Source organism: Neolamprologus brichardi, chromosome 2 (genome assembly GCF_056152115.1).
Source record: "Neolamprologus brichardi isolate AB-2024 chromosome 2, ASM5615211v1, whole genome shotgun sequence".
NCBI lineage: Eukaryota > Metazoa > Chordata > Actinopteri > Cichliformes > Cichlidae > Neolamprologus > Neolamprologus brichardi.
Window position 1 is genome coordinate 18208308 of NC_142105.1, and position 19954 is coordinate 18228261.

General features: G+C 43.8%; 3 protein-coding genes across 6 annotated transcripts; 2 read left to right on the top strand and 1 right to left on the bottom strand.

The window, feature by feature from the left end:
• Positions 1–979: 979 nt before the first annotated feature.
• Positions 980–4423, top strand: smim19 (small integral membrane protein 19). 2 transcript variants are annotated; one of them, XM_087847744.1, is made up of 3 exons: positions 980–1273; positions 1449–1573; positions 1767–1885. In XM_087847744.1, the coding sequence occupies exons 1-3, from the start codon at positions 1140–1142 to the stop codon at positions 1883–1885; spliced, it is 378 nt and encodes a 125-aa protein (XP_087703870.1). In that variant the 5' UTR covers positions 980–1139. The 2 variants fall into 2 exon arrangements, with proteins under 2 accessions (XP_087703870.1, XP_006781930.1); XM_006781867.2 differs by lacking the exon at positions 1767–1885 and adding an exon at positions 3320–4423 and having other exon boundaries at positions 986–1273.
• Positions 4424–4562: 139 nt separating this feature from the next.
• On the bottom strand, positions 4563–13823 carry pld7 (phospholipase D family, member 7). 3 transcript variants are annotated; one of them, XM_006781864.2, is made up of 13 exons: positions 13597–13823; positions 13250–13428; positions 12666–12767; positions 9550–10455; positions 9139–9326; positions 8850–9030; positions 8632–8746; positions 8417–8544; positions 7670–7873; positions 6416–6555; positions 5936–6101; positions 5741–5840; positions 4563–5025 (listed from the first exon to the last, which is right to left on the bottom strand). In XM_006781864.2, exons 2-13 carry the CDS (start codon positions 13364–13366, stop codon positions 4829–4831), a joined length of 2544 nt encoding a protein of 847 aa, XP_006781927.1. In that variant the 5' UTR covers positions 13367–13428; positions 13597–13823; the 3' UTR covers positions 4563–4828. The 3 variants fall into 3 exon arrangements, with proteins under 3 accessions (XP_006781927.1, XP_035766568.1, XP_006781928.1); XM_035910675.1 differs by having other exon boundaries at positions 13250–13823; XM_006781865.3 differs by lacking the exons at positions 13250–13428; positions 13597–13823 and adding an exon at positions 12956–13224.
• gpr137 (G protein-coupled receptor 137) lies at positions 13204–19367 on the top strand. The gene is made up of 8 exons (XM_006781866.3): positions 13204–13775; positions 14849–15325; positions 15863–15897; positions 15993–16233; positions 17024–17173; positions 17269–17394; positions 17998–18116; positions 18227–19367. Exons 2-8 carry the CDS (start codon positions 14945–14947, stop codon positions 18321–18323), a joined length of 1149 nt encoding a protein of 382 aa, XP_006781929.1. The 5' UTR covers positions 13204–13775; positions 14849–14944; the 3' UTR covers positions 18324–19367.
• The last annotated feature ends 587 nt before the right edge of the window (positions 19368–19954 follow it).

Genomic DNA, 19954 nt, shown 5'->3' on the forward strand with positions numbered 1-19954 from the left:
TTTGTTCTGTCTTCACTGAGATATTTGAATGCTAATCAATAAACATATCAATATCAATATCAATTTGGGACTGTAGGGGGCAGCAGTACGTCTAAACCGGAAGAGGAACAACGAAGAAGAAAAGATAACGGATGTGACGTATAGTGTTTACACTACACAGTTGATTCGAGAGGACGTGTAGGCTTGTCACTACCCAATCAGAAAAAAAAAAAAAAAAAAAAAAAAAAATTGTCACTACCCAATCCGTACCGTAAACCCGATCGGTACCCCGCATGGGCAAAAGGTGTCTACTTCCGGTCGTAGCGTTTTACGATAGTTATGGGTCAGAGTATCTGTTAAAATGTTAAGAATAATAAGTATATCTTAAAATGTTTGCAATAATGAAGCATTTCAGTACAATGTAGACAAAAACAAAAAAATAAAAAGATAGTGACAGATCGGGACTCCCGATCCTTACTGTGCATGTGCAGGGGTTTTCTTCTTCTTCTGTTCGTTTAATGGCAGTTTACTCCCCAGTGTACGAGGATACCGCTACCTGCTGACCGAGCGAATGAACCTTATTGTAAACTGAATTGGCGTCATTACAAACGTGTGTTAAATTTGATTTAGTGATAGTCGAGTGTGTTTATGCTCGTCTGTGAGGAGAAGATTGACTGGAATAGTGATGATGATGTCCGCTATCACTGTCAATTGCCAGTAAACACTTCATCTGGCTGCTGAATCTTCACGTGACATATTACAAAGTCTGTATTATTAACTCTGTCATTAGGCACAATTCTTCTTATTTTACGGCGCTGTTGTTCAATCGGGGAACGCTCTCTGTTGAGGAGAAAAGCAAAAATTTGTTGCGGATACGGATTATCCATTGTTTAAATGTCCCGGTAGTTGAAAAGGAGGCAGAGTTGTTGAGAAATGCTAGGAGCTAACTGGGCGCTAACCGTGTCATTCAAATATATTGAATGTCGCAATGTTGGCAAAGAGAGGAAGTGACGTAAGATTTGCTCGTGCGGGCGCCGGGGTACCGATCGGGTTTCCGGTACGGATCGGGTAGCGACAAGGCTAACGGGGCTAATTTAGAGGATTTTGCTTCAAAATTGGATGTTTCTCCCTGTAGTTTGGTGGCAGTTTCCGCATTTTCCATGGGCGCTCACGGGGTTTTGGGGAACGAGCCCGACTCTATAGACTACTCTGTGCACGAAGCGTGGAACGAGGCCACGAATGTCTACCTGCTGGTGATCCTGGTCAGCTTCGGCCTGCTCATTTACGCCAGAAAGTAAGGACGCGTTTCTTAACCTTACCTCATAACGACTGTAAATAACTGGTTTGGCATCAAATCACCCACCAGGTTAACATGTTACAGGTCAAACCGTGTGCTCGGTGATGATGTTCCCCTAGTTGTTTGCGGATAACGAGCACAGACTGACGCTGTTTGTTTACGTACACTTTAGAAACAAGAGGAAGATCATGCGCATCTTCACTTTGCCTCCCACCGCGGGCAGCAGCCCGGAGCCCAACTTCTACGACAGCCTGCAGAAGGTCCGCCTGCGACAGCAGCTGGAGATGTACTCTCTGGGTGAGGATGCATGTGGGCTGATGTGGATTGCAGTGAAACTCGATTTGACGCTACAGTACTGTGCAAAAGTCTTGAGCCGCTTCTAATTTCCTCTTACTTTACCAGGAAGATGGGAAATAAGGGTCGGGTCTGGGTTTTTCCCTTTTCTTTTACATACTGTCCATACTTTTCTCTCCCTCTTCTACTTGTCAAGATTCAAGGACCCACTCCACACCATGCCGAGATATGCCATGTTTTCTGCTAACCTCTCTGTGGGAATCGCCTTGTTGTTGCAAAAATACTATTTTATGCCGACCACACTGTTATTTGTAACCTTTTTTCTTAGATTCAGCTAAAGAAATGAAAACAAGGATGCTCCTAACACAGATACAATTAAAATTTGGTTCTTTGCCAAGTGGTCAAGTGGAGTCATCCATGAGTAAGATGCCTTTTTATATGCTTGGATCATTCGTAGGTCAGTGTTAAGTCGCTTAACAAAAAAATGAATAAATAAATACACGATATGGTACAAAGACTGGACCAATGCAAGTGATGTCCAAGGAATAGTGTTTTAATTGGTCAAAACAACTTTAAGAAATTACAAGAAATTATGTCTCCATTGAAGCAAAACGGTAGGTGGCTCAAGACTTTTGCACAGTACTGTAGATGCTGCCTTTATTGAACTAAAATAAGCTTGCACAGCAAGTCAGTGAATATTGTGTGGCAAACCCTTTAACATTACACTGGGTTGTGCTTGTTGGTGAGGCTGTGGCTGGACGAAACCAGATGGAGGTTTGATATTGAGTTTTGGCGTGTGTGTGTGTGTGCCACTGTTTTTCAGCCTTAGAGGTTTTATTTTCCAGGTAAAACCTCTGCGATCATGCCTCCCCTACTTGTCTACAGTGAGCCTCTGTAGCGCGTGCGTAATTCTAAAACACACCCCAGAGTTTAGATTCTATTGAGCTGAGCAGACTCGTTTTATTGATTTATTGATTAGCATTCAAATATCTCACTGAATACAGAATAAAGATCTACCACAAAGCAAGAAAGCACGAGACAAGGCTAATCAAAAGGTATTGGCTGAATATGCTTATTGCGCCAACCCTTTTAACAAAAGATCTTTCAGCATGCAGCTCATGTACAAAACAAAACAAAAAAAACTTTCCACCTTAGATAAGTAACTACATTAAATTAAATGTCATTAATACAATCAAAGCAAAACAACCAAGAGTTTCAGTATTATTATTTTGCTCTTTTCATTCTTGATTTATATATTTTTCTAATACTCTATTTTTAAACATGTTTTTAAACAAGGAAAATGAACTGCACCTGTTCCACCAGTTAACTCCTCTAACAGAAACACATCTCTGCTTTATCTTTGTCCTTATCTTGTTTTTTTTTTTTTTGTTTTTTTTTTAAGAAATCTGTTCCCCTTAAGTCGTATTTACCAAACAAAGAGCAAAAAAGTAACCTGAAATCAGACTGTAGTGTGAAACCAGATACTAATGTAGTCGAGCCTGTGTGTGCTGGCTCAGTGTGGGCTGTGTTAGATGGGGAAAAGTGGGGATTTTTTTTAAAACTGTTGAGTTGTTATCTGGTGGCTTTTTTTTTTGTGTAATGTTTTCCTTCACATTAATAAAGAAATTAATTCAACATTTCAAAATGGTGCATAAAACATTCACAAGAGTGGGGAAAGCCTGCTGGACGACCTATAGATCTTCTGCTTATTGTAATAACTCTCCGTCTGTCTCATGTCTCGCCTTCTAGCCAGGAAGTTTGAGCAGCAGCAGCAGCAGCAACAACATCAGCAGGGCCAGTCAGACAGTGTGCAGCTCTCCATGGAGTGAGAGCAGGCGGCCCGTCTTCAAGCTTCTCCTGCCCGTGGATATGAAAGGACTGGGATGGTTGCAGAGTTTGTGTAAAAAGAATCTGCACCCATCCTTGCTGCTTCATTCACCGTCTGACGTTTCATTTGTGCACGTGGAGCTGCTCCACGGCTACAAAACAAAGCTGTGGATGCTTTTGTACAGCTGGCAGCTAGCAGGTGTGCTGTCTCACACAACAGTGACACTAAGCAGGTGTGAAGAGCTAAAGCTGGAACTGCAGCGTTCGACACTGACACAGGCTGTACATGTTTCATTCCATTTCTTCTTTTTTCCCAGATGTGTGCAGAGAAAAGATTCTCAAATGTGAAGATGAAGGCACATAATCCTGAAGTTACTCAGTAGTTAGATTATTTGTAAATGCATCATCTGGATCTCTGTGGGTTTTGTTTTGAAATAGCTGCTTCAGTTCACGTATATAAAGATTTTTCCTTCTAACATTGAGCTTAAGACAGCACAGATTCACTGCTGCTCTGTGAATCCCCCAGTCCTGTAAAAAAAAAAAAAAGAAGTACTCTTACATGATTCTCAGGTCAAATGAATCGTTTGTCTGAAACAGGCTGTTGGTACAGCTCCTCAGTTGATCCACTGAAATAACCTCTCTGCTAGCTTTCATCTGATTGGCTGCCCCTCATAAACTAAATACAGCATGAGGGTGGAGCTTTGGCGCTCACAGCCAGAGGTGTGATATCATAAGAAAGAGAAAGGGCTCTTGATTTATCCAGAAAGATTACCATATTAGGTGTGTCCCCTCTCTGACATCATACAGAGCCAAGAGTAGAAAAGCCTGTTTGAAACAGAGTGTTTAAAGCAGCCTGAATCTCTTTGTTTGAAATGGCTCCAGGTGAAAGCTTGTACGTAATACCAAACTAATTGTTTTGAAACTGCAATAGGTCACCTTTAACTTTGTTGAACACCATTATGATTTTGTGGCTGATTTCACACAATCATCATTATAATAAAATGATTCTATGTTGATGGCTTAAAAGTGTGTAACGAGTTGGAATATTACTGCTGTGCTGACAGCTCTTCGTTTATAAAATAACACGTGTTAGTTATGTAGTATTCAGACTTTTTCTGTGTTGTAAAAGTTCAGATTTTGTAAGAAAATCCAGAGAAAAGATGTCTTAAAGGTCTCCAGCATATTGTTTTATTTATAATGTAACACACTTGTCACATCTGTCAGCATATTATTAAAAACACCACAGAGCAATTAAAAAAAACAAAACAATAATGTGCTCTGAAAACGCAACTATATACAGAAAAAAGGCAGCCAGTCGGTAAACTGCAATAAAACAAACAGCCAGCGGATTCTGCATAGATGCAATAAAGTTCAAGTAGTAGCAGCAAGAAAGCATGCGGCTCGTTTAAAAGCGACGCGCTTTTGATTCCCTCAATGGCGCGGGCACACGTCCACGTCTTCAACGGGGAGCGTGGAGGCGTACTCGGACTCCCAGTCTCTGAGGAACAGCTCCTCTGCTTGGCTCTGCAGAGTCTGCTGGCCCGGTTTAACAGCAGAGCCCGTCTGGTTCACCACCAAGCCCACGCCAGCCGTGAACGCAAAGTAGTTTTCTGACCAGTTGGACGTCCCTGTGAAGAGAAACAGTTTAACAAGCTGGACTGCAGGAGACTCTGGGTGAGAGCTACAGTCTCTGTTTATCGAATGTTTTTTCTATACTTTCTGTCACACATATACAAGTTTAAAACAATGTGATCAGACAGTTTTTTATTCTTAGATCTGTATGTTGTGACAGAGATTGGAAATACCTAATATGGTCATTTTAGAAGCTCCGCCCACCTGGTGTTTAAACCGTGGAGGATGGCTTTACATGGAGAGCAGCTAAAACACAGGTGTCGAACTCCAGGCCTCGAGTGCCGGTGTCCTGCAGGTTTTAGATGTGTCCTTGATCCAACACAGCTGATTTAAATCACTAAATTACCTCCTCAACATGTCTTGAAGTTCTCCAGAGGCCTGGTAATGAACTAATCATTTGTTTCAGGTGTGTTGACCCAGGTTGAGATCTAAAACCTGCAGGACACCGGCCCTCGAGGCCTGGAGTTTGACACCCCTGAGCTAAAACAATTAGAGGATGTTGCTGCACTAAGACTCAATATGTGATGAATGCAAAGCTACTTTTGGAGAGTCCAAGAACAGAAACAGAGCTGAAATTGAGTATAATCGTTCCACTTTACAGACATTACCTACTAAATGTTAAAAGCTGGACACCTTACGCTGTTAAATTTTGCCTTTCACAGTTCAAAGGAGCTAAAAAGTGTTAAAATGTAGCCAGTGCAGGCAGCATACCTATATAGACCACTCTGTCTGTAACCATGTACTTGGCATGGTTGACTCGTGCAAAGGGAATCTTCTTCTGCTCTGCTGTTGAAGGCACTGTAAAGATTTTCTACAGAACATACAAAAAACGTTGCTTTAGAATCCGCCATGTCATCGGTGACTTAAAACGTTTTATGAAAAGAAAAATCAAATCTTCAAACGTACCACGTCAATGTCGCACGTCAGTGGATGCCTCCTGAGCACCTGCAGGGACTGCAGGAAGATGAACATGTCAGGAGAAGAATGCTCCCAGCAGCTGACCAGCAGTCGGACCCGCACGCCTCTGGTGCACGCCGCAGCACGCAGGGCCGAGTCGATGGCGGGCCAGAACCTGAAAATGAGAGACCAGGACATACTTTAAAGCTCTACAGCTTCCACAAGACACATCAGCACTGTTGCTGTTTGATGCAGGCAGGTAGAAGCAGAACGAGCAAATTTCTTCCTCCTGAAATGCTCTCTGAGCGTGTGTACTTTATCTTAATGAGAGGCTGCTTTGTAAGCCAATCTTTTACCTTTTTAGTAAGTCGACATAACATTTTTTAACAGCATAACAGTAATTTCTGATTGTGTCTTTTATTAAGGTTGACTGACTTAAGAATTGCTATTAAATGACATGAACAGTGCAGCTGTGTGAGTGGAGTGTACCTGAGTGGCTCCGTGAACTGAGACAGTGGAAGGAAGTCCATGACAGAGATGTAAACGAATCCCTGAGCATCGTTGATGACAGACAGAATAGTGGACAGATCGTCAGAGCGGCCACGGGCTGAGATTTGTGGAGGGGCGCTCTGCAGAAAACAGACACAGCAGAAGCAATGATGATCAACAGAGCCATCACAAGAGGAAGAAAAGCCTGTGACAGCTGAGTGATGTCCTTATCTTGAGATTGGAATGGTGCAAAAGCAGTTTCAGACAAACATACAAATGTTGTTGTTTTAGCTTTACACCAAAACATATTCAGGGCATAGTTACATTATGAAGATGAATTTATTTCAGGGGGCTAAACCAAAGTAAAAGTCCCAGAGTGCAATTGGTGTTTCTGTGAACCCACAACATGCAGCTAAAGGAGCTCTGGATACAAGAGCTCTATCAGAGACCTCGGGAGTGGTGAAACCTACACTTTTTTACATTCTTACAAAAAAATAGTGCTCTGGTGATTGCAGACTCCTTTTTCATGGTAAAGAAAACCCGAGAGCGCATCAGTCTTAGAGGGGTAAGCACAGAAGTAAGCATATCATTATCCAAGTCGAACATAAGAGGAATCTTGCAGAGAGTTCAGTACACCATGCAAACCAGCTATCATAACAAAGACAGAAAGGGGAGATTAGACACAAACATCTACAAAAATCTGAACGAGCCCCAGAAATCCTGGTCCAGCATTCTCTGGACAAAGGAAGCTCAGATCAGCCTGCAACCGGAGGACAAAAGAAAAGAAACTGGAAGAGAAGATAAAACCACAGAGAAGGCTTGGAATGGTTTATGATCTGAAGTATGATGGCATGAACAGGGATGGCTTCCAGTGGCACTGGGCCACTAATTTCTATTCATGATGTAAAAGAAGGCAGTTAAAGACACACTATCTGTACAGATTTAGAAAAGAACAGCAAATTAAAATAATAACGAACAAAGATGTTGGTTTTAATGCTTCTCTCACTGAATAAAAGACTCCAAACAAACCACAGACAGCAGCTATCTGTCTTTTTTATTTATTCCTGATCAAATGTTAGGATATTCCCATTTGTTCAGTGTTGGGAATAAATCTGTTTGTCATTGAGCATTTAGTATGATGACGTCACATAGACTCATCTGCCTGTGTCTATAAAACAAATAGCAGTCGATGCAACACAGTTCCTGTAAAATGACAGCAGAACTCAAAAGGATTCCTCCTGAAAGGATACTCACAGAGAGGTAGACCTGAGCAGGGACCCCATTGAACTTCAGATGCAGGGGCTTCTGGGAACTCGACAGGGCAGAGAGGCGAGCGGGCCAGTACGGAGGCAGGGAACCGTTTATCACGCCGCCGATGCTCCAATACACCCCAAAGATCCGAAAGGCATCCTGAGCCAGGCAGCTGCAGTCCTCCACTGACAGACCCACCTCCTTCACCTTTGTTCAAGAGAGTCCACAGTCTGCATTAGCTCTGACACAGCACAGCCACTGTGCTAGTATGCAGGATGTGTGGGCTGATCCAGGGATGTAATTACTTCTTCTAAAGGGAAATGTATCATTTTCAGGTTTTAAAGCTGGACTCTGTATTTTTATTCATGGACTCCAGTAAAGCAGCTTTGCACAGTTCATGCTGGGCTTTGGTGTAGCTGCTCTTTTAGGGCCTCTCCCAGTTTACGTCTAACTGGCTGCCCCTCACCAACAGAGGGTTTAAATCAGCAGCTGAGCGGGGCTTCTGTGCCCATTGACAGAGCATATTAGAAATATTTCCTCTCTATGACAGCAAAGAGGAAATAAAAACCATGAGACATCAGTCCTGCACTCTGTTGACACTAATGTACTTAAGCTGGGACGGATCTGTCTCCCTGCCCCACTTATATATGTTGTGTGGAGACTTCTTACTTGACATTACCCGACTAAAAACAGGGGGATTAGTGAGAATATCCATCTCTTATACAACCTATATATAATAGTTTACCATACCTGGCTTAGAGAGCGCCAGTCCATGTTAGCACTGCCCACATAGAAGTGCTTTTGGTCAACCACCCACAGCTTGGTGTGGACGATGCCTCCAGTAACGGCTTTGAGGTCCACCTCTCTGACCTCTGCACCTGCAACGGAAAAACAAAATAGCATGGGAAATTAATGCTGAAATTCCTTAAACGTCCTATTCTGAAACACAAACCTGGCACTCTTACCTGTCCCAGCCAGGTCGGCTGTGTCGTGATTTGACTGTTGGGGGGCGTTGACAGCAATCTGGAGCTTTACACCTTTGGATTCAAGTTTCATCAGCTGCTCAAAGACCTTTCTTCCCTGAGAATCATGCGAGGCCATTAGCTCAGAGGCTTAAAGCTTCAGGTACAACCACCTGATGTGCCGCATTGTGAGACCTGAGTGTGCAGGTGGTTGTGCTCACCTGAGAGTCTGAGGATTCGTGCGAGCCCAGATCGCTGTCCCGCAGTGTGAAATAAAAAGCGGCGATGTGGACTGAGCTGTTGGCTCTGTCCAGCAGGTGCAGCCAGCTGTCTGTGATGCTCTTTCTGGACGAGGGGGAAGACGGGTAGAGACCGACAGGAATGCTTTCCACCAGGTGCACTCTGAACAACAAGGACCACATTCAACAGTACATTAGTTAATCCTGACAGGTGAATATAATATTTCTGACATAAATAACTCAAAGATATCAAGTTGCTGATATCATTTACCGACAGTCAGTGCTACAGGGCTCTGGTAACAATCCAAAGCCCTCCAGCCAGTGCAGCTCCAGCTGAGCCGTGAGCTGGGACACAGACATGGGAAGCCCATAGTGCCACACGTGGTGAGAGAACCCTCCGAGAAGCAGCAAGGTGGTGCTCAGGAAGCAGAAGAGGGTAAAACTGGGACATCCTGACCTCTGCAGGATGATAAGGGGAGAATTTATACACTCCAACAGGCTACATCACACTCACAGCTTAAGCATAGCACAGCATACTGTGCTGCATACCAAAGCTGCTACTTCAGGGAGTGGTAGAATTCTGAAGAATTCCTGAATAGGTACACATGTATGCCTCAGCTGAGACAATCAAGGAAACAGACGCCAGTGGAAGCTCTCAGTCTCAAACAGTGACATAACTCACCTTGGCTGACTTGGTTGCTTTCACTTTAGCGGGCGTCTTTGGTGCAGCAGCAGCAGCGTCTGAGTCGGGATCTGCTTTTTTCTCTTCGAGCTTTGGGAACTTTGACTGGCTTATGAGTGGTTCACGATCCTCCTTCACGTCCTCTGATCTCTCACCAGCCAACTCATCCTCACATTCAGCTTCTGATGAAGATATACTGTCCCTCAAACCAGCTGTGTTCAGTGGCTCTGTCTCCCACGGAGGTTCTTCGTCCATTATAGCTTCCACTTGGCTGTCCTCAGGTGCTTGAAAGATCTCCATCTGGAGACACTTTTCAGAGTCTCCAGATGGAGTGAGGAGAATCCTGTCTTTAACTGCGGGGTCGTACGTCTCTGCTGGCTCCTCCCGGGGTATCTTGCTGGGGAAGCTCTCGCGTGGCAGATGGGTTGTAGGCCCATCTGGTGTGGTTTCTGAGGTTTTGCTCTTGACTTGCTCTGATCTGAGAGCAGGCCGGGGGCTTGCAGTCAGAAGAGGGGAGTGAACAGGTTGGGCAGCAATCAGAGGGCCGTGAGCTGTCGCAAGAGCCACTTCTGTCCTGCTGAATGTAGAAGGAGCCTCGAAGCCAATTTTGGGGGTGTGGATCAATGGCGCGGGGAGCGCTGTTTCTCTGACATCAGGCGGCTTGGACTTTGAAGTTTCCAGACTTCCAAGTTTCTCAGGAGGCTGAGCGTGGACTGGAGTATCCTTTCTGGGAACCGGCAGCTCCGTGCTCTGACTGGCTCCAGCGGGTCGCTTCTGGAAAGTTGGGATTCTGGAGACTGGTTTCCCACCTTTGCGGTTCATGTCTTCTTTCTCCTCGAGGTCTTTTTTCAAACTCTTTTCGTCAGCTTGGAGACGGTCCAGCACAACACTGCAATCCTTCAGATCCTGAGGAAGATGAAATATCTGTTATAAATCTGTGTAATCATGTAGCACACACACATACACATGAAGCAGGGATTCTGAATAGCTTCATGGCACACACCAAAGGAAACGTAACACCTACGGCTATCTACAAAGCTAGCAGTGAATCACTGAGAGACTTTTCCAGTCTTAGTCTTCCTGCTCCCGCTGGCTCCCGTCAACATCAAAGCTCCCACACTGACTAGCTACACCCATTTAAAGCAGCTCTCCTGACTGGTGCGTGGCTGCTGTTGACTTGTTAATATTTGTTTACCTGCATGACACGAGCCTTACCGTGGCTACAGCATTGTTTGACCTGATATTCTCATGGCAGTCAGTGCTCAACATTAGCCTTGCTCTGCTCCACCTCTGCCTGCTCATTTTCATAAATACACTGACAGCCCGGCGGTCCAAAAGTGGGCGTGGCCACCCTACAGGTCACATTTTATGGATGCTACATTAACTTGCCAGTAAGATATATAGCAGTGCCCCCTACAAACAAACAAACACTTAGATACGTACCTGCGTTTCCAAACATACTTCATATTACACCCGTCAGCCACAACATTGAAACCCCTGCACTGATTTTAATAGGTCACTTCATTACACTGGGTCATTGTATTAATGTAAATGATACTTTGATACACTGTTGAAAGCCAAGCACATCTGCAAAACATGTTCAGGAACAGCTGCCAGGCTCCCCAGATCTACACTTCCAGAAAGATCTCAATGTCAAACCATATATGCATTCCCGTATAGTAAGTGAGACCTGGTGCTAAAGTGGCCCAGCTGTAGTTAATCAGTGTCACCCATTTCATGAAAACTGGCACATTATGAAACAAAACAACCTCCCCAAACTGTTGAGCACAGAAACTGTAAAACAATCACGCCTGGAAGAACGTTTGTCTTAAACAAACAGCAATTTGTCTCCTGCCTTTTATCAAAAGAGCTGACGATGCACAAGCGGTAAAGACACGTTTTTAAAATGTGCTGCTGGCATCAGCATCATCATGCATTTTGTTCTGCTAATCCAATTTAGGGTCACAGTTGGGTAGGAGCCAATCCAAACTGTGAAAGGGTGAGAGACAGGGTACACTCTGGACTGGTTGCCAGTCTATGGCAAGGCTCACACACAGAGACAGAACAGATTTGCACTCATATTTGCAACTACGGCCAATTAACCCAACATGCATGTCCGAGTATCCGGAGAGACCCCAGGCTTCAGCTTTTGGAGATATATTTGAACCCAGCAAGTTTCATGTTTTACAGTTGCCTTTATTTTAATTACAGAAATACTCTACTATTCTGTAATATTCAATTACTTTAAATTCAACTGTATTCATATAGCGCCAAATCACAGCAACAGTCACCTCAAGGTGCATTATACTGGGGTCTTCTCTCTACAATAATACAGGGAGAACCCCAACAATTAGTCGAACCCCTATGAGCAAGCACTTGGCAACAGTGGGAAGGAAAAACTCCCTTTTAACAGGATGAAAATTCCAGCAGACCCAGGCTCAGGGAGGGGCAGCTTCTCTGGTTGGTGGTAAGGGGAAAAAGACGAGACAATAGGCATGCTGCTGAAGAGAGCCAGAGACTAATAATGACTAAAGATTAAATGCAGAATGGTTTATAAACACAGGTTGAGTGAAGAAAAAAAAAACCAAACACTTGGTGCACCGTGGCCCCCAGCAGCGGAGGCCTATTGCAGTGTAACTAAGGGAGGGTTTGGGGGTCACCTGATCCAGGCATAACTATTAGTTTTATCAGAGGGAATGTTTTATAGAGTTTTAAGGAACCACAAGAATGCCAGCTGTCTGAGAACAAAGTGCTCTTTTGGGGTGATATGAGATATTTAAGAGAGAGATGAAAATATATATAAACCAGTATTGATTGTGACTATTCAATCTTCTGTTTATTACTAAATAAGCAACAGCTCTCCTCTCTGCCAGCAGGGCAAAGGAGGTTAAGACATTTCCGCACTGGCTTGCCAGTATTTCCTGGAAGCGGCTTTATGCAGCTGCAGTGACACAAAGCAGGATATTTATACTGCAGGGCTGTGCAAATAGGAGCTCTGCCACACCCAGGAGGCCTCACAGGTGACTCTGCTTTGCTTCCCCCTCCAATCATGCGTGCACAGAACAATATCTGAAAGTGAGAGAAAGGGGGGTGTTTGTAGGTGAATTATAGCCTACCGTCAGATCTGCCTCCTCAGCAACTTCCTCCTCCAGCTCAGCCTCACGTCTCTCCATCTCCTCCTGGAGCAGGACAAGCTCAGAGTCTGACTCGTCTGACTCCTGACAGGAAAATATCGGTAACACCGTTAACGTTAACAAGCGATGAAATAAAGCACTAGTTGCTGCGTGCACTCTGCATTAAGTGTGTTAACCATTAAAGTAACAGAAAAGGGGAAGGAAATAATACGAAAGGTATTTTTTGTTATTAGCCACATATAAACATCCTAAGCTAGTTAAAAAAAACTTACCATGATTAGAGACCTTTAACTAAGTTTTGGCTCGCACGCGGAGTTAGCTAAAACAATGCTAGCCGCGTAAGCAAATATTTATTGCGGTAAAAAAAATACTAAAGCAGTAAAGCTGGATGATTTAAGAGCAGTACGGCCTCTTTATAATCCTCGTTTAAGTATTCTACACGGATTAGCCAACGAGCAACGTCTTCGCCATTGACGTTAGCCAGCGAGCTACGTGGCCCACGGTGAAGTTTGCAGCAGCGGAGGAAGAGGAGGCGGAAAGGAAAGGCTGAGTAATAGAAATCCCACCTCGTACGTAGCTCTCTCCTGCCTGCGCCTGGAGCTTCTCCTGCCTGTCGGTGTCGACGTCGGTAACTGTACCTCGCCGGGGCGGAGGGACTTTCTGGATCGCAGTACCATGGGCATCTTGGAGCACTTTTTTTTTTTTTAATAATGCAGCACCTTCGTGACTTGAGGCTTAACGGACGCTGCGGAGCGTTAACAGCGGGCTCGTTTGTCTGCAGTGCCGAGGAGAGCTCAGCGACACACCCGCTAAAGCTACGCTTCAGTTTATTTTTTGGTATATACTCACATTTATTAAAAACAAATCGATTGGGTCGTGTAAACAATCTTTAAATTGATTTGAATGCACCTACCTTCACGCCATACGTAAACAACAAATTGAAAAAACCGCGATTTCCTGTCTTCGCTGATTGGCGGTTGAAATCAAAACTGTCGCTCCTCCCACAAGTCTTTACTCACGTCACACAATGCGGAAACCAAAAAGGGATTACCGTCGTCGGCTGCACGTCCCAGGAGTCCTTGCTCGCGAAAGGTAAGCGCTGTCTTTGTTGTTAATAAATTATTGCGGGTGTCTTGCGTGTTTTATGGTTCTAATGAGGAAGCAGACAGCCTCTGACCGCTGGCAGTACCAACACTTTACATTAGCGCTGGCTCACAGTTACTTTCAGTTAGCCTGGCTGTGGCTGAAGACCCTGAGCGGAACAGCCGGTTGTTTATGCTTTTGTAAAGCTCAAAGGAACCTCAAGAGCATGAAAGCAAATCAATTACATAACCGAAGTGTGACAGAATGTGGCCGATTGTTGCTGTTACTGTGTTATGCTGCTTTAATGTTCTGCTGTTATCATTAATAACAACTGCATGACTGATTGAAAATATATAGTTTTGTGGAAATCGGATTCGATTTTTCTATCGAGGTTAGATATTTTATATCACAGTACTACAATATGAATCAAAGGCTTGGACACTACTGACCACACAGGCCACTACTTGGTCGACTGATCTACTTTGCAGTATGTTGTCCTGAAAACCGAGGAAAAAGGCATCTTCCTATTGAACTTTTTTGTGTTTTTCTGCCTCTTTGAAGTTAAAATAGGCAGGAAAACACATGAGATATTAATGGAAAGCCCAGGATGTCCTCTATTAAGTACATCAGGACTTAGTAGGGTAGCTCAAATAATCAAAGATGTAGACCAAAAACAAATGTCTATTAAAGAAGACATAAATGAATAAGCTAGTTTTCAGGAGGATATATTTATTTCTTTTCTTATTCTATTTCTTTCTATAGTGGTGATAACCTCGTAATGATTTCTGTTACAAGCACAGTAGTTGTAAATGTGCCTGCATGTCACCTGAGGCAAGTGATTTGCAGAGGGCCTGTTATCACATGAGAACGCTGCGTGTGATAACATGCAGTGTTCTCATCATTCTTCTTGATCAAACAGCCCACACAAAAGGCTGGAGGCGTATTTTAGGCCACTGTCCTACTGTGTGAAGGGATATGATCAAGGTACACAGGGGCGACACTGAGGATAGGTCCTCTGATCACATTGATGTTATCAAGATTGTTTTTTTCCCCATCTTCTAACTTCTTGTTTTTTCATTCAGGTCTCATGTAATCCCCTCTGACAGAGAAGATAAGCTTTGGTTCTCTAATGATGATGATGATGACAATGCCAGCTATTTAATCACATCAGTAGTCCAATGGAAGCCCCAGTTACAGCCACCCCTCCTCCCAACTCCTCCAATTCGCCATCCCCGGCCCCCCTGCGTCCTGCTGTCGCCCCCTCGGTCCAGCTTAGCTTTACCATCCTCTACACCACATTGTACGCCGGGCTCTTTGTGGTGGTGTACGTGCAGCTGTGGCTCCTCTACATCTACGGACACAAGCGATGGAGCTACCAGAGCGGCTTCCTGTACCTCTGTCTGCTGTGGGCTGCCCTTCGCACCACCTTGTTCTCTTTTTACTTCCATGACGCCCTGCAAGCCAACCACCTCCCCGTTGCAGTGTTCTGGCTCCTCTACTGCTTCCCCGTTTGCCTGCAGTTTTTCACTCTCAGCCTCATTAACCTGTACTTCACTCAGGTAAGGTTGAAGGGATGTGGATGGGGAAACGTTCTTAAAAATTTTGTGTCATTTAGAAAATGTTGCTCAGAATGTAAAAAGAGTTGCTCTGGTACAGCCATGGTGATAAAAGCATAAATAAAACTAGTCAGAGGAAAACACAAGAGCCCCTTACAGTGGATCATGTGTCCTCAGCTACAGCGCCACATTTTTATTCTTGGTCTTTACATGATTCACAATTCAAAATAACCACTGTTCATTTTAAACTGGAGCCTGGTGCAGCCGTTCAAGTTATCTACTGTGAAACATGATGTTGTAGCTCCTTTCCCTTTCACGCAACTTCAGAATCTAATTGATCGTATTAAAAAAAAGGCTAACAGCTCTTGTGACTATTATGCTCGTGCCACAGACTTCAAAGAAGTATAACAGGACTGACTACTCGGCTGTGTTACCTGCAGTTCTGCCCCCAACAGATCTTAATCAAGCCTGTTGTGTTTTGAGCAGGATGCATTCTTTGTGTCTTTATGTTTATGTGGGTGTCTTTGTGTCTTTGTGCAGGTATTAGTGAAAGTGAGAGAAGTGGACAGAGGGTTGTAAGTTTTACATCATTTTCCTGTTGTTAAATCTAGAAAAGCGTTATTGTTATGAGCCCTAATCGTCCTGATTGGACCCCCTGTGTGTTCCTCAGGTGGGGAGCAAGGTGTTTGTACGGTGCGCTGAGCGCCATCTTCTTCTGCGTCAACGTGGTGTGCGCTGCACTCGGGGAACGAACCAGCGATGGCGAGAGGGGAGAGCGCACCTGGAATCTAGTCCTGGTTCGAGTTGTGGTCAACGACTTGCTCTTCATCCTGGAAGCAGTGCTGCTGGCCTCCACGTTGTTGCTCCTGACCCGACACTCGCGGTCCGCCAGCATCCACCTGATCAGCAGGGTGTGTTCAACGTTGTTCCCCAGAGAGAAAAATAGGGATATGCTAATCTTGCACTCACTATTGACTTCGCTGCACTGGAGTTTATACTCAACGAACGATGCATTTGCAGCTCAGATGTGTCTAGACAAGCTAGCTGTTTAAGAAAGGAAATCTCGTGGTATCTACTCAAAGTAGGTCAGTATCAGCATCAAACATAAAGAAGTGGTACTGAGCCAGCCCCGATGAACCGAGCCAAGTTTAACAGCAGCACACGCATGATTAAACTCATGTTTAGTCCTGAGCTGCTTGGAAAAACAATGCGTGTCATGTCTCCAGTCTGAGAAGATCACGGGACTGACATCACTTTGACATCATCAGGGTTATCTCAGCTTGAGCTGCTACACTACATATCTCCAACAGATCGTTTTAGGTGTTGCGTTAAAGGCAGCAAGGCTCCTTTTTAGTTACACAAAAGACATTTCCTCAGGTGAGAGGTGAGACGTCTTCACGAGAGCCTACAAAGAAGTCCAGTTACCTTCAGCTCAAGTGCTTAAAACTACCAGAACCTGGATCACAGACACCTGCACCGATGTCTGTAACAGATCTGTGTAATAAGCACTGAGATGCATTATGTGAACTGTAGGATCCAGCATTACTTGAGTGATATAATGGATGAAAGCAATGTTGAGCATAGCCAGAAAAAAATGTGATGCTGGACACAGAAAAGTCAGGATACTACCATAAAGAGCGATGGGTATGTCTGTATTTTGACAGTACTCCAGGCTAACTTTTTATTTTTTAACCTGACCAGGGGACCACAGTGTGGCGTACAGCAGCACTGGGAGCAGCAGTGATCTTCCTGTTTGCCAGCAGAGCCTGCTACAACCTGACTGTCCTGTTTCTGTCCCAGAAGTATCGGGTGGAGTCCTTTAACTATGATTGGTATAATGTCTCTGACCAGGTAAGGATCCAGTACCAAAGCCTTCATGTCAGGCTAACAACTTGGGACAATTAAAGTGCCCCTAAAGAGCACTTTCTGCACTTACTTGTTTTAAGGCGGACTTGGAGAGTGAACTCGGCGACAGGGACTACCTGGTCTTCGGTGCCATCCTCTTCATGTGGGAGCTGCTTCCAACTGGTCTCCTCATCCTTATCTTCAGAGTTCACCGGCCTGCTCAAGAGGTAAATCCAGTGGATGGGAAAGTAATGTACCGAACTAAAAATCTACTAATGACACCTGAGACTGTATTAAATACAATTATTTACTGCTTTATTACTCAAAAACATGAATATTTTAAATTTATTCAGTTTTTTATATAGTGCAAAATAACAACAGCAGTTGTCTCAAGGTGCTATATATTGGAAGGTAAAGTTCCTACAGTAATATAGAGAAACCGCCAACAATCATATGACCCCCTGTGAGCAAGAACATGGCAACAGTGGGAAGGAAAAAACTCCCTTTTAACAGGAAGAACCCTCTGGTAGGACCAGGCTGAGAGTGGCAGCCATCTGCTGTGACCGGTTTGGTTCAAAAGTGGGAGACAGAACAGAAGACACGCTGTGGAAGAGATCCAGAGATTAATTATAACTAATGCTCTTCCTCCCATTCTACTTTTAAGTATCCCAGAACCCATAAGTAAGCCCGCAGACTGAGAGCGAAGTGCTCTAATGGGTTGATATGGTACACTGAGGTTTTTAAGATAACATAGGGCCCGATTATTCAAGACCTTGTGTGTAGAGAGAAGGATTTTTAATTTGAAACATTATTTCGTCTCATTCTCACAGAACAGTATCATGGCTATAAATAACAGGGTCCTGCCTCGGCCGTACTTCTTTGACGACCCTCAAGGCAGCGATGAGGACATACCCGCTCCATGGGCCAATGGTTCAAATTCAAACATAAGGTACAAGCACCACAAAATCTGATACACGCAGGTACCTTAAAGCTGATCACAGGGTTTCAGGAGTGTGAGAAGAGCTCTCATCTTCTTCTTTTCTTGCTTTTTCCCCACAGCTGGTACGGCTCAGAGACCGCGCCGCTCTTATTTGCCAACAATCCTCCTGACCAGAACCACCAGCACCACACTCTGTATTCCACTCCTCAGAACTGACCCCCCCCCCCTCCACCGAGTTCTTGTTTCCTTGATGACATCTATCTCAAAGACAAGCCGCTCTCTCTCCTAGACACACTCACAGCCAGTAGTCCCTCACTGTGTGAGCAAATTTGCACTGAAAAGTCTCAGGAAATCATCACCAAACAGTGAATATGCACCTTCTATTTTTCTAAAGAGACTGTATTTAAAAAGTTCTTCCTCATTTAAAGGGAACAAGCTATGTAGAAACAGATCAAACTGACCTAAAATGGCCAGTACTGCTCTCTCATGAAGGTCATACTGAGCTACAGCCACAGGTTGACTTCACACAAATGCCATTGTTCAATTTTGGAGAGACCCTTGCCATTTCCAAAGAAGAGGATGGCACACGGGGCCTCATTTGCATTCCTGTCGGTGTGATGTCGATGCTAAGTTCAGTGAAGTTAAACAGTGACTTTTTTTTTTTACAGGCTCACATGTGATCGTTGTCATTTGTTTTTTTTGGTGTTTGCAGCTAAGTACTGTTTTAAGACCAGGGATGTCCTTGACCTGTACACTGCTGCTGCTGGCATAGTTTTCTTTCATCTTTTTTAAAGGCCAGTGTTTGCTCCCATGTCTGTAAAAAGTTGCATCGTTTAAATATTTCTTTTTGGATTTTCTTATTGGATCTCTAAGTTTAACTTATTTTATAACTGTGGGTCTACCTGTAATTAGAGCTGGAAATCAAACGCGACTCACCCTTTGTGACTTTTATGCAAAAAAAAAAAAAATTCCTCATAGTCAGTCACTCACCTGTGGTTTGGACTTATCCACATGACAGGTATGTACTGTCCATGCTACAGACCAATAACAACATCAGAATAAACCTGCTGGGCATGTTGCTGAGCAGAAAATATATGTGGTAGAAATTCTGTATCTACAGTGGTGCTGTTATGCATTTTAGCCCTGTTACTGTGAAGGGTATGTGACTCGCTCTTTGAAATTCAGGACTCCTTTTGTCTTTTATGTAATTGTTGACTGATAAAAAAAGAATAATCTAAAAAGACTCACTGTGCCACGTGCATTACTTAATGCTTCAGTGTAAGGGTCGGCAACTGCTTTAGGGTTTTCATCACAAATATCAAGTGCACATAAGTCTGAAAACATGACCAACACCTAACTAAAGATGCATGTTAAATAATGCTTCCATTAATTATCTGGATGAATATTGACCATGGACTGTATGAAAAAGAAAACAAACCTGCAGATGAGTTTGGAAAGTGCTTTAAAACCTGCGTTCTTTTTAATGGCCAGCAGGGGGCGATGACAATGGCTGTCAAAAAGATGTTCTGAAGTCTTTGGAAAATGGCCCTCTGATCATTTTTGGGCTCAGTGACTAGTTTCAGCTAATAGACTAAAACATGAAATTAATTTAGTAAATTATTGGTCCTAATAGTAGGTGGATGGATCAATCCAAATATCTATACTATTAATACCAGTGCTCATATCGTTATTGGATTGATACTAGCACAATAGGATCAATACTTTATTTCTAGAGTCCCAGAACCTCGAGTAATGTCACTGACATGTGTCATTGTGGCATGATGGGTTGCTTTTTTAAAAAAATTTATAATCTTATTCCCTTAATAAATGGAACCATCCGACCTGCA